Source organism: Nelumbo nucifera, chromosome 4 (assembly GCF_055504915.1).
Source record: "Nelumbo nucifera cultivar China Antique chromosome 4, China Antique-T2T, whole genome shotgun sequence".
In the NCBI taxonomy this organism is placed as follows: domain Eukaryota; kingdom Viridiplantae; phylum Streptophyta; class Magnoliopsida; order Proteales; family Nelumbonaceae; genus Nelumbo; species Nelumbo nucifera.
The window spans coordinates 23,484,388-23,496,898 of NC_142652.1; the positions used below are offsets into that span (position 1 = coordinate 23,484,388).

Consider the following 12,511-nt stretch of genomic DNA (forward strand, 5'->3'; position numbering starts at 1 on the left):
GGTTTTTGGCCACTTTTTTATTTTAAGTATTTTTTTTATTTTTATAAATCAGAACAGGCCATCCATTAAAACCGGATGATCGGACCATTTGACCTGGGAATCAGTCCCCAAAATCGTTTTGTGTCCAGTCTAGTCTGGTTTTTAAAACCTTGGTATTAACACGATATTTCCTCAAGTTTTTCAAGCAGATTGATGTAACAAAGTCAAGAAGGCCATTTGAAATTTCAAAATTAAAAACCTTGGCCATGGAAGTGGATTTACAGAAGCGGAAAACATATAATGCATTGATTACAAGGATAAAAACACAGGTTGGGATAAAACCATAATATGCAAGTGCAGAGAGCATAATTACTTTCCTCACCCCTATGCTCCAACGCCTCTTCAACTTTAACCCTCCTGTGATACTACATGGTTCAGCACCTTATAATTTCGTTTTCCTTGGCTGTTCATACTATGGATTAGCATTGTTCAGTACTGTAAAAATATCTTGGATCGGTTGGTTTTGATCTACACCATAATCACAAGCTATCTTTTGAGAGCGTAGCCGTAGCCTAATTCAAACCAGGCTAGAGCATAAATTTGGTTGGGTTATATTGCAATTTCTTGTTTACAATCAAATTTCGTCTCCGCCTACAATGTATTGAGTGATTGTAATTTATAACCATAATCTTAAAAGCATTGGGAAGGTGTATAGCCACCTGAAGTTTGACACGTGGTATATTCTTAGCTAAAGCAAGGTTCTAAATATCGAAATGCTCAGTGTATTGGCCCATGGCGGTACTTTTTTTATATATTTTACTTTTTTTAAAAAAACCGGTTCAGAGCAATCGCTTTAAGGCCTGACTACCCTCTAAACCAGTGGCTGACCCGATACAACCCCTGTAAGGGCATATCCGGAAGCCACCGGCATGATATGTATTAACCAATACATGTCGATACTTTAAACCTTGGCTTAAAGGACATACTCTAATTTTCTGACACATGTTTGTTTTTATGCTTCTTCCTCTCCCTCCTTTTACCCTCACAACTTCTCACATTCTCTCTCAAGTCTCTCTCGATTCTCTCGAAGTTCTCTGTACCCTCACAGCTGTTGGGTCGGACCTAACCCATTGACAGCCCTACGCATAGGGATAAAAACATATCAGACCAGATTCGAATCAGGGTATATTCAACTCCAATCCGACACTATTAACTGCAGATCCGATCAGATCTGTTAGACATGTATCTGAATTCGAATCCGATCAGAAAGTCAGATATTCAAATCTGATCCAATCTGATTTGTTTTCTTGAAAATTTAATAAATTATTAAAAAATAAAATATACCATAAAGAAAAACAAAAATACAAGTATGTTTAATTATTTTCATCATATATATACATGCTCTCTATTAAAAAAATAAATAATATAACAAATTTACAAAAATACAATATAAATAATTTATTTCTAAATAAATAAATAACACATATATTTTTATATATTTTTATATAAATAAATATATAACATATAATCGGATCAGATAGGGGTGATTCAAATCTGATTTAATTTTTGTTCGGATCCTATTATCCGATCTAAAGATCCAAATAGGGTGATCCAAATTCGACCAAATAGGATAGGATCATGATTCGATCCATTTGCACCCCTACCTACACACAGAGCATGAAACATGAGACACTTAGGCTTAGTTTGGAATGATTACAAATACAAATATATACATGTAGAGTACAAATACATACAAAACAATATATAATACAAGGCTTAACGCAAATATGTATATGTAGAGTACAAATACATACAAAATAATATAAAATACAAGGCTTTTCATTGTACATATTTGTATTTGTACTCTTTGCAAAACTGAACATATTTGCATTTGTACTCTTTCCAAACTAAACCTAAGGCTGCATTTGGAAACAATGCAAATGGAGTGGAAATCCTGATTCAGGGTAAATTTGCACTCTGGTTCAGTTTTGCATGTGTTTGGCAACATTACGTTTATGCATTGACAAAAAACAGACCAATGTATTTGTCATTGATAATAAGATGTAAAAGTACATCAATAAAAAATAAATAAGTTTGCATTCAAGTGGGCTATTGATAAAAAAATAAATAAATAAATAAAACATATACTTTATTGGAATTCATGTTTGCATCATTACAGCTAAAAGTCTGTTTGGTGAGAAGGTAAATTTGTAAGTGCAAAACTAACCCAATTTTGCAATTTATATGAACCGTTTTTACCCTCTACATATTTACATTCACACTTGTTTGCATTGTTTCCAAACGCATACTAAGAAACAAAAATTGTGATGGACACTTTTACCTCAAACCTATTAATGAATATCCCACAGGAAAAGAACTTATTGTGTATTTTATTTTGGTTTATTACTTTGTTTTATAATTTTACCATATATGCATGCTTGAAATAATAAATTTGATAGATAATAAATAAGGCAATATTAATTAAAAATGTTTGACTTATTAACATATAAATAATTTAGTATCTTTATATTGATTTTATTAAGATTATAGTATCAAAATTTAAAGTTTAAGTTATTATTTGAATAAACAACAATTGTTTTCAGGTCCAACCCGAGGGCTATCAATGGTTCAGGTCCAACCTGATGGACCTGAACTGATTGGGCTGGTTTTGGTTCCAGTCCTGATATAAGGTTCCAATTACTATCGGTTCGGAACTGGTTCAACTTGGTTTTCCGAATAAATGATATTCTTCTTCAGTTCTTAAATATATATGTGATTTGTTGAGTGAAAAATCAAGAATGTGATTTGTTTCCTTGTTGAATATCAATTTTTAAGGATATCATTCATTTTACGTGCAAACACATCCATATGAATAAAAAATCACTTGATCTAATTATCTAAAACACCATCTAAGTCGAAAGAAATCTAATCAGAGACCCTGCTACCCAACAAACCCCAGAAACTCCGCTAAATGTACAGCACCCCGTCCCTGTTATTAGTTAAGTGATACAAGGACTCAAGGAGAAGGTTATTTTCTAACTTTTGATGTTATGTAATTGACATGGAAATGGGATACATTTAATCTCATTTTATTCAAACAAGGATATAAAAGCAAAACCACACATCTCATTTTTTTCTAAATGTTAGACTCGAATCATCGAAAAATAAACTCCATCTAGTTCTCAACTTCATGTATTAGAAAAGGCCAAAAAGTCAAAAGCACAAAATCCTTGTTCACTTGAGAAAAGTACAAGCAAGAAATAAGAAGACATAGGCCACAAGAGATGTAAGGAGTTCCAGTGTCCATGTTGGCTGCAGTAAAAATGAGGGGACCATAGGAACCAAGAAAGAACCGCATACCCAACCAACAACAAGAGCTCCAAAACTGCATTCAGGATTGCAAATATACGTTACAAACTTGCAATTATAGAATGGTCTGATTTGGGCATATCCCATATTTGACAAACAGGTCGTATACCTAATCGAAAAGACAAGTTGCCCCCTACTAATCATAAAAGCTAAGATATAGGGGTACTTCTGCGTTTTAAAATATATATTATTTGACTGATGCCCCCCTTTGTCAAAAACAGAATTCCTAAACACTCCTTATAAGATCACCAAAAACGTAATACACAGGAACATAGGGGTGTTTGGTTCATTACGAATTACTTTTAACTTTTTTCAGAAAAAAAAAAAAATAGTGATGGTTTCCCATCACAAAATAGCTTTGATAAACTTAAGTAAATTAGGCTAAGTAAAAGAAACTTATAACTATTAGCAAGTAATTTGTGTGATAAGTTACTTGGCATAAAATTATTGACAAACGAAGCACTACCTAACTAGTATGCTTTTTATTTAATTTAATTAATTTGTTTGAATCTCACCCGAGAATGGAAGCTCTGGCTATGCTCTTTGTCTTGTCATTAAGGAAGTAAATGCATGCTGCTAACGAGATTGCCACCTACATAAAGAAGAACATAAATTTGAGGGATGTCAAAACTTTGATGTTCACTACTAATATCAAGAACAAGTATATTCTTTTTTGTCTGAGAAAAAGAACAGGGATATATCCAATTACACCACAACAAGGATATATCCAACTCCTTTTTTAAGAGAAGGAAGGAATGTTAAATTCCAGCTATTTGGAAAAGGTTTATCCAAGTAAATTTAAACCATATTCAAGGTCAGGTGTCAGCAAGCCAATACCTCACAGAAAAGGCTTCTCAAGAATTAAGACCAATGGAAAAATGACAGAGAAAAGAAACCAATAGATTTTTGCAAAATAAAAGGCACATGCCTAAGGATCAGAAACCACAATATAACAGGACCCATGTTTACACATGCTAATGGCTCCACGCTTAGGACAATCATATCATTGCAGCTCAATTAGGACATCTAGATTGAACTGTCTGATAATAAGCATCATTTATTGGAAGACACTAATTCTATTACTGAGAGTCCAATACTCTAGGAGTAATGCATTCATCCTCCTGCCTTTATTGTTAAATTTGGGAAACTTTAATCCTGAATCATATTAAAGGGAAAATAGTATATATAATTGAAACAAAGATGCTGTACAAACCTGGAAAGCAGGGCCACCCTCAGCAGAATTCATTATGCTCCATGCTCCCATGAAGGCAAAAAGAAACAATCTTCTAAGAATGACTTCAGTTGGAGGAAGTTCTACAAAGCTCAGCAAGTTCTTTATCCAAGGTGGGGACTCCTCTACATTCTTTTTTAACCTGCTTTTCAAGTTGAACTTTGTCTTCTTCCTTTGTTTGAAACTGGTCATTAGTAGCTTTTCAAAAGCAGCTTCTATAGATTCTTCACTTCTTTCATGTCCAACATATTGTTGCAAGAGAAAATTGCGTGCACCCCAAATTTCTTCTTCAGAAGCATAAGGGCTTATACCAAGGCGCTTGTAAGGATCCCATATGTTTATTCTTGGAAATTTAAGAGGGTTTCCTATGGGGAAAAGAGAATAACATAAAACTTTGAGTTTTCTAATTATAGAAAAAAGTAAATAAGCAACTCCTGTTCCTTTACTGCAAAATTATGGGATTGGCTTTTCTCAATGTTTGGGTGCAGGTGGAATTTACCAGAAGTAAGCATGATCTTTGATCCTTCTACCTTCGCCTGGCCTAAAAGAAGAGGAAGGATTATGTGGAGAGCAGCTCTGATTTCTACAGTATGGGAGGAAAGGAATGCTAGAATCTTCCAAGAGAAGGATAGAATCCAACAAGAATTAAAGGACTGTGTGGGGTAACACTGGTTAAAATCTTTGGACTTATTTCACCAATTCTCCTTTAATGACATATGGAGAAATTAGTCAGCAGTGGCAAGTTGTTCCTCCATTAAGAACAGAGTAATTGCAAGCTGGGCACCCCCTCTTGCAGGTTTATTGATGCTGAATTTTGATGGGGGCAGTCAAGGCGATCCATGTCCCTTTGGGATGGGAGGGGTTTTGAGAAACAAGGTTGGACATGTTGTACTCTTCAACTCAGGTCCATTGGGAATTGGGGACTCTGTTAGGGTGGAATTACTAGCTGCCTTACAAGGAGTATAGTTTGCAAATCAGTTAGGTATGGAGCAACTACTGATTGAAGGGGATTCCAAGGAGGTAGTAGGACGGTTGAAGAACCCAAAGTCTGTTCTGTGGTGCTATAAGAATGATGTCAAGAAATTCAAGTGGCTAACATGAAATATGTGTGTAAAGATACAGTGGGTGGGGAGATCAGCAAATGCATTGACTGATTGTTTAGCCATGCAAGGGGCAAATAGGGAACAATTGTAATTGAGCTCAGCTATAATTTGATACTTGTTTTCATTTTTACTATGTTGGGAGATGTTGCAACTCACACCTCTCCAAGGGATGCTTGTATCAGTTTGAATCTTTGATTTAATAAAATCTTGCAAATAGGCAATTACCCGATGTTGGTTCCAGCCATCCGGGCTTTCAGGAGGAGTGGACTTGGCACAGACCTAACCTCCAATGTTTTTAGCACAAAGTGGCTAATTGCATAATGGAAAAGGCAGAAGATTGTAAATATATTAGATGAAGAGGTGGTTAGAACTTGGAAAACAAAAACTGCATAGAATGTCTCTTGGGCTCAATAATGGGGACTGCAATAATATTTTACATTTGAAAGATACGCAAATATGCAAATATCTTGGGATGTAAGGTACTGGGCGGTATGCCAAAGTTGATTGTGCAATGCCACTTAGTGGATGTGCCTTGTTCAATACAATTAACTAGCAGCTTGCATCATAAACATATTCCTTATTATGTTAAATTAAAATGAATTGTTTAGATTTATATATAAAAATAACTTGCATGAAGTACGCATATCATTTATTTCACTCCTAGTTAACAATTGGAGGATCAGGTTTCTCTTTGATAGCTTTGATATTTACTTTTTATATAACATTCTTTTGGATGAGGCCATAAGGGTCATTACCCAAAGTTGGTCTCCTAATTTGGCCCTTTCTTGCATTAAGCAACTGCTCTCAGTCTTGACCCCCCTACTGTGATGCTTATCAGCCCAAGAGTTTACCGTTGCAGTAAGCAATGGCCCCTATTCAGCTGAGATTACATTACAAAATAGTGTGGAGTTTGTATGATATATACTATTTGTGCTCGGGGAATTAGACTTTTCTGAAACAGCTATTATCTTCTATGCTGCTAATTAACTATCATTTCGTGTTTTCTAGTTAGCTTAGTTCTTGGCTTCTTGATACATGAAACATTTTAATATAAAATGTTTTACATATCTTATTATATAATTGGTTCCGTTTTCTAGCATTTTTCATTTCACATGCATATTTCACTGTGTCATTATCCAAATCCATTGAGCACGTTTCTCAGTTGCCTCAGCCATGCCTTGCCTAGGGTAAAAATGAACAATGTAGTTACTAGTAGAAATTTAGTTTTTTTGGGTTGTTCTGGCAACTAGTATGATTTCATTCTTGTTTCCTCATTCAAAAAGACTACTTTGCACAAATTGTCCATAGTAATTGCATGGAAACAGAATAGACAGTCGCTTCTTCCACGCAGGATACAAATATAAGCATTCAAAAACCTCCTGGGGACACATCTTAATAGAACTCTTTCCTATTCTCAGAATTCGGGGAAAATCCAAAGAGGTTGCGAATCACCGCTTTCTTCATTTCTCGATAGTTATTGGATTTTAAACAGAATGTAAGGGTTACAGGAAAAAGATTTCACTTTTGAAATAAAGAACAACTTCTATGGCTTACCTAAGTTACCGCCATATGTCGCATCCATTGCACATCTCGGGCTTCTAATTATTGCACCTTTCATGGGCGGCTTCTTCGAACTTCTGCAAAGTGAAGCAGAGAACACACACGCACACGCACATAATAGGATAAGTCAAGACACAAAGAATTCAAACTTGTTGAAACTAATTTAGAATCCCCAAATAAAATTATTGAATTTAGATGCCTGATAGGTTCATCCTATCCATTTTCAATAAAACTTTAATGTAAAACATGTCCATACTACATAAAAGCTAGAGAGTAATTTGAAGTTTAATCGAACTATTTTCACGTCGAAACAGAAAAATAGACATGACGAACTTACATATTTTTCCCGAGGTTAAGTCGAGCGAAATTAGGGTTTTTGAGCAGAAGGGAATCCATCTTACAAGTAGCTCCGAAAGAAAAACTCTAACTTCCCTCTGTCTTCGACACCATTAACGGTGGAGTCGAAGCTGGAAAAATCCGCGCTCGGGAGCTTGGAATGGAGGGAAGGAAACTAATGAGGATTGGGGTTGTTGTTCTAGAGGTAAGGATGCGCACGGTGCCCCTCGCGTTTTCTAGAAAGTCTCATTATTCATGAGGTTATATGACTTGAATAAGAAACTACTGAAAATGCTTGGATTGGAATCTTTTGTTCTATTGTGCAGCAGGGCTATAGTTTGTAGAAATCGATTAGAACCTCGGATGCGCGTATCAATGATCAATCACAAGACATAAATTCCAATTCAAAGGTAATGTCTTGAAACGATCGGGAGAAAATGCAGTGTGTAGGAGTCATATTTGAGGTTCTGTTCGCGTTAATACCGTCGCGGGACCCACGTAATGTGAGTTACGACTTACGATCCTGTGAAGCGTTGCGAGGAGAGGACGGTGTGAGGAACAAATCAGAACAATTTGTGAGAGCAAAGATGAATTGCTGTGGGGCGTGGTGAGCCCGGTCGTTATGTGGGTGTGGGCGATGCAAGTTGTCATCTGTAGACTGTTGCTGTAGCCGTGTAGTGTAGGGTGACGAAAAATTGAATCGAATCGATGACATCGAATAAAAAATTCCGGTTAATTGAATTCATTGGTTCGATATTTTAAAAAAATCGAAGCTATGGGTTCGGTTTTCATTAATCAATAATTCAATATGAAAAACTGCAAGTTAATCGAATTGATCGGCATAAATGAACATATATATATAGCAAAGATACGATTTGAAGGGGTGGTGCTTACGATTCGGAGGCCTAATTTTTAAACCAAACCGATAGGATTGATTTTTGGAAAACCTGTAAACAAAACTGAATTGAAGCCAATCGATTAACCGATTGATGGGCTCAATTTAATCGTAGGTTCGATTGAATGGTTTTTCAGTTCTTTTTATTTTTATAAAATATTATATATATTCATTTAGGCCGATCAATTCGATTAACTTGCAGTTTAGGGGTGGTGCTTACGATTCGGAGGCCTAATTTTTAAACCAAACCGATAGGATTGATTTTTGGAAAACCTGTAAACAAAACTAAACATTGAATGGTTTTTCAGTTTTTTTTATTTTTATAAAATATTATATATTAGGGCTGTTCATGGGTCAGGTTGGGTTGGTTTATTGGCGTTTTTCCAATCGACCTGACCTGGTCGGTTTACCTAGAAATGAAATCGAAACCGAAACCGACACAGTACTAAGTAAAACCAGCCTGGTCGGTTTGAATCGGTTTGAGTCGATTTTGTGAATGATTCTCTCAGTGTGAACGGTAAAGGATTCAAGTCTAAAAAAGCAAAGGTTGGATGCCTGGAAATTAAAAATAATTTAATGGATTAAAACTGATATTTAATATATAATATGTATATTTCTGAAATAAAGTTGAAATATATATATATACCTAAAATATATATATATAGTAAAATTGAAATATATCAAATATATATATAATATATCTGAAATATTATATATATATATAATATCTAAGTCGATTCGGGTCGGTTCGGTTTCAGTTTTCACACATGAAAATCAAAATTGAACCGAACCATCGGTTTATGTTTTTTTGTAACCCGAAACTGACCGGTGCTGAAGAAAAACGGGCCAACTCGGGTTGGATCGGACTGAGTTGGTCGGTTTGGGTCTTGTTATGAACAACCCTATTTGAAGGGTTTGACGCATCGAAAAAACTTATAACCAATTAATTTGAATAAAAAAACGCTTCATTGGACCAAATTTGGGCTTTGTTTGGCATGTCTTTTCGTGTGGGTTATCGATTGTTTAGAAGCCCGATAATCCACATTTTTGGTTTTTTCCCGTTTGGCTAGAGAAAGATCTAGTCGTCAAAGGGTTGCACCCAAGGTTCAAAGTATCGACACGTATCAGCCGATACGTATCGTTCTAGGAACTCCTTGATACGCCCCTATAGTGGGTGTATCAGGGTTCTAGCTGGTTTAGGGATAGAGGAGCCTTAAATCTCCCCCCTGAATCAGTTTTGAATAAAAAAAAAGTATCAATATCGCCTGATATGCCCCTATCGGCGTATCGGGCGTATCGATATTTTGAACCTTACTTGTGCCCCAAAAGGACGTGAGAAGCTCGATTCGAGCTTATTTCGGGAAGCTAAAAATGGAACTTCTCGTTTTTTTCATATGGAAAGACGTGCAGAAGGATGCGCTTCTAACCAAATGGTTTGTGGGCTGCCAAGATTTTTATGTAAAAGCCCATTATGTGTTTTGACTGTTAGATCTTCCAAAAGATATTTCAAAAAAGACTTGTCAAACAACACCTTGGTCTTTTTATGTTTGAGATAATAAAAGACAAATAGCTAAAACGATCGACTGCCTTGAGAGCTCATGGAAGCTCAAAATGGCTGAAATTCAGGAAGCTTCAAACAAAGCTTTGGCCTTTTTGGTGGTGTTGTGTTTAAAAGTTTCCTTCCACTCAAGTTTTAAAAATAGGAAGAATTCCCAATTAGTACCATGTAATTTGAGCCTAGTGCCACTTTGATCCTCAAACTTTAAAATGTGATAATTCAATAATTTTTAAAACATCTCAATCCAATATCTATCGTTAACCAGCCATTTAAGTGGCATTTGAAAAGACATAAATGTCTTTCGAGTGTCATCTAATTTTCTTTATCAACCATCTAAACGTTGACAAAAAATGAACAATCCCAAATCCTTTTCTCTTCTATTCAAGAAAGTTGGGGTCACCAAGATGCCTATTGAAACCTAACCCCAACTTTCTTGAATAGAAGAGGCAAGGATTTGGGATTGTTTAATTTTTGTCAACGTTTGGATAGCTAATAAATAAAATTAGATGATAATCAAAAGGCATTTGTGTCTTTTCAAATGTCACTTAAAACGGCTGGTTAAAAGACGGGTTAACGGCAAGTATTAGATTGCCATGTTTTGAAAGTTTAGGTACTGAATTGTTGCATTTTAAGTTGAAAGGGGTTGTTTATTTGAATCAGACAACCAAACCATCGACCCGTTCAATGGTTTTTGGTCGTTTATTATTACCTTTTTTAATTTTTTATTTTTTAAGTTGGAAAGGGTCATCGATTTGAATTGGACAATTGAACTGTCAACTTGGAAACGGGTGGCCAGAGTGGTTCTGATTCTGGGTCGAGTTTTTTTGTTGACAATCATAAAAACCTCCTCCATGGTTTTATTTTTATAGAAACCTCCCTTGTAGTATTGAAAAACCCTGCAGTTACCTCCCTTTTTATTGTCATTGATAGGAAATGCATTATTTAAAAAAAAAAACTTATTTTACACTTACATCCATCCATTTATATGAAAATTACTACAATACCCCTAAAAGAATTTTTCACTTTTAATTAAAAAATCTCATTGAAAAGAATAAAGTATTTTAGGTCTAGTAAAATTTAGAAAGGTAAATCTGACATTTTAAATTATATTGAAAGATTCCCTAATAAGTTGTAACCGTAATTTAGTAACTTTGAAGTGCTCATTACTGGAATAAAGATGAAAGGGAGAGAAATGCAGGTTTTTGGTAAATTATAGAGGAGGTTTTTGTAAAAAGTGAAACCTCATCAAAGGAGGACTGTATGATTGCCAGAAATTTTAAGAGAGGTTTTCATATTTTACCAATTCTTTAAAGACAAGCTAAAAAACCTAGTACAGTAATACATCTTTTGGTCCCTATGCGGAAAGTTCAAAGTTTTTGCCTTGCTAAAACCTTCAACGGGATTTGATCCCAAACCTACGCAGCTAGGCAGAAGCGAGTAGCCGAGTAGATGATTTACCAAGTGGACCACCATCAGTTGGTACGTGGAACCTAATGTAGAGAACAAATCATAGTTTTCAAAATCGGATCGGACTGGAAAAATCGGGAACCGGTCAGGTGACTGATTTTGTTTTTCTCCAAAACCGGATATTTGTAAAAAAAACATTGATTTGATCAATAAACCGCTGACTCAGACAATTGAACCGTTTGACGGTTTTGACTGTTTTTTAAATTTTTTGTCAGAATGGACCAACTGTTCGGTTCAAACGGTTGGACCATTCAACCCGAGAACCGAACCTCTAACAAGTTCGTTCTCTGAATTGATTTTAAAAAACTTGATATTGGTACAGATACAAATACAAACCATCAGTTACTTTAAGGTTTAGTATGGAAAGAGTACAAATACAAATATGTAAGTGTAAAACATTACATTTTGTATTGTTTTGTATGTATTTACATTGTATATATTTGTATTTGTACTCCTTCCAAACTGAACATTTGCCTTAAGGCTTAGTTTGGAAAAAGTACTAAAACATTATATAGTATTCCAATTTTTAGTCAGAATAAACAACCACAGCCCTCTATCCTTGAATGTTGAATCTTTGCAAAATATAATATTAATGTCTGCCAAATAGAACAAAGCTGTGCTTCCTCATCACTGTTATTACTATTGCCTGAACCATTTATAAACATAAGTTTAAAAACACATGAACCCACTATAAATTAAAGAAACATATAAACCCATAACAACCAAATTCAGATAAATCGTGTAGATGCGGTTGAATATATTGGGCCCAGAAGAAGAAATTGTTAATATCCAAGGGCCACAAAAGACCAATCAAGATAATTTTCTAATGGGTTGACGATCACGTACTTAACCCTGGGTCCAGTCCAGCCCATCCACAATTTTAAAAGCCAAATCGGTGTTTACATCGACTTTGAACCCTATTCAAAATTTGGAATGCAGAAGTAACACACAAACCTTAACCTTGGTTCAGGCGGGATTCAATCTCAAGTCTCTACTACAATCAACAGGAGATC

The 12,511-nt window shown here is 35.2% G+C and overlaps 1 protein-coding gene across 2 annotated transcripts; it reads right to left on the reverse strand.

The window, feature by feature from the left end:
• Window positions 1-1,324: 1,324 nt before the first annotated feature.
• On the reverse strand, window positions 1,325-7,817 carry CDF1 (cell growth defect factor-like protein (DUF3353)). 2 transcript variants are annotated; one of them, XM_088904525.1, is made up of 5 exons: window positions 7,580-7,817; window positions 7,237-7,319; window positions 4,562-4,944; window positions 3,864-3,940; window positions 1,325-1,643 (listed from the first exon to the last, which is right to left on the reverse strand). In XM_088904525.1, the coding sequence occupies exons 1-5, from the start codon at window positions 7,636-7,638 to the stop codon at window positions 1,640-1,642; spliced, it is 606 nt and encodes a 201-aa protein (XP_088760651.1). In that variant the 5' UTR covers window positions 7,639-7,817; the 3' UTR covers window positions 1,325-1,639. The 2 variants fall into 2 exon arrangements, with proteins under 2 accessions (XP_088760651.1, XP_010257819.1); XM_010259517.3 differs by lacking the exon at window positions 1,325-1,643 and adding an exon at window positions 3,086-3,364.
• Window positions 7,818-12,511: the final 4,694 nt, after the last annotated feature.

Excerpts from the sequence above, each read along its gene's own strand:
- CDF1 (XM_010259517.3), bottom strand. The coding sequence starts at position 7,638 with ATGGATTCCCTTCTGCTCAAAAACCCTAATTTCGCTCGACTTAACCTC. Across the intron at positions 4,945-7,236 it reads GACATATGGCGGTAACTTAG|GAAACCCTCTTAAATTTCCA; the intron begins GTAAGCCATAGA and ends TTTTCCCCATAG. Across the intron at positions 3,365-3,863 it reads GCCAGAGCTTCCATTCTCGG|TTTTGGAGCTCTTGTTGTTG; the intron begins GTGAGATTCAAA and ends TCCTGAATGCAG.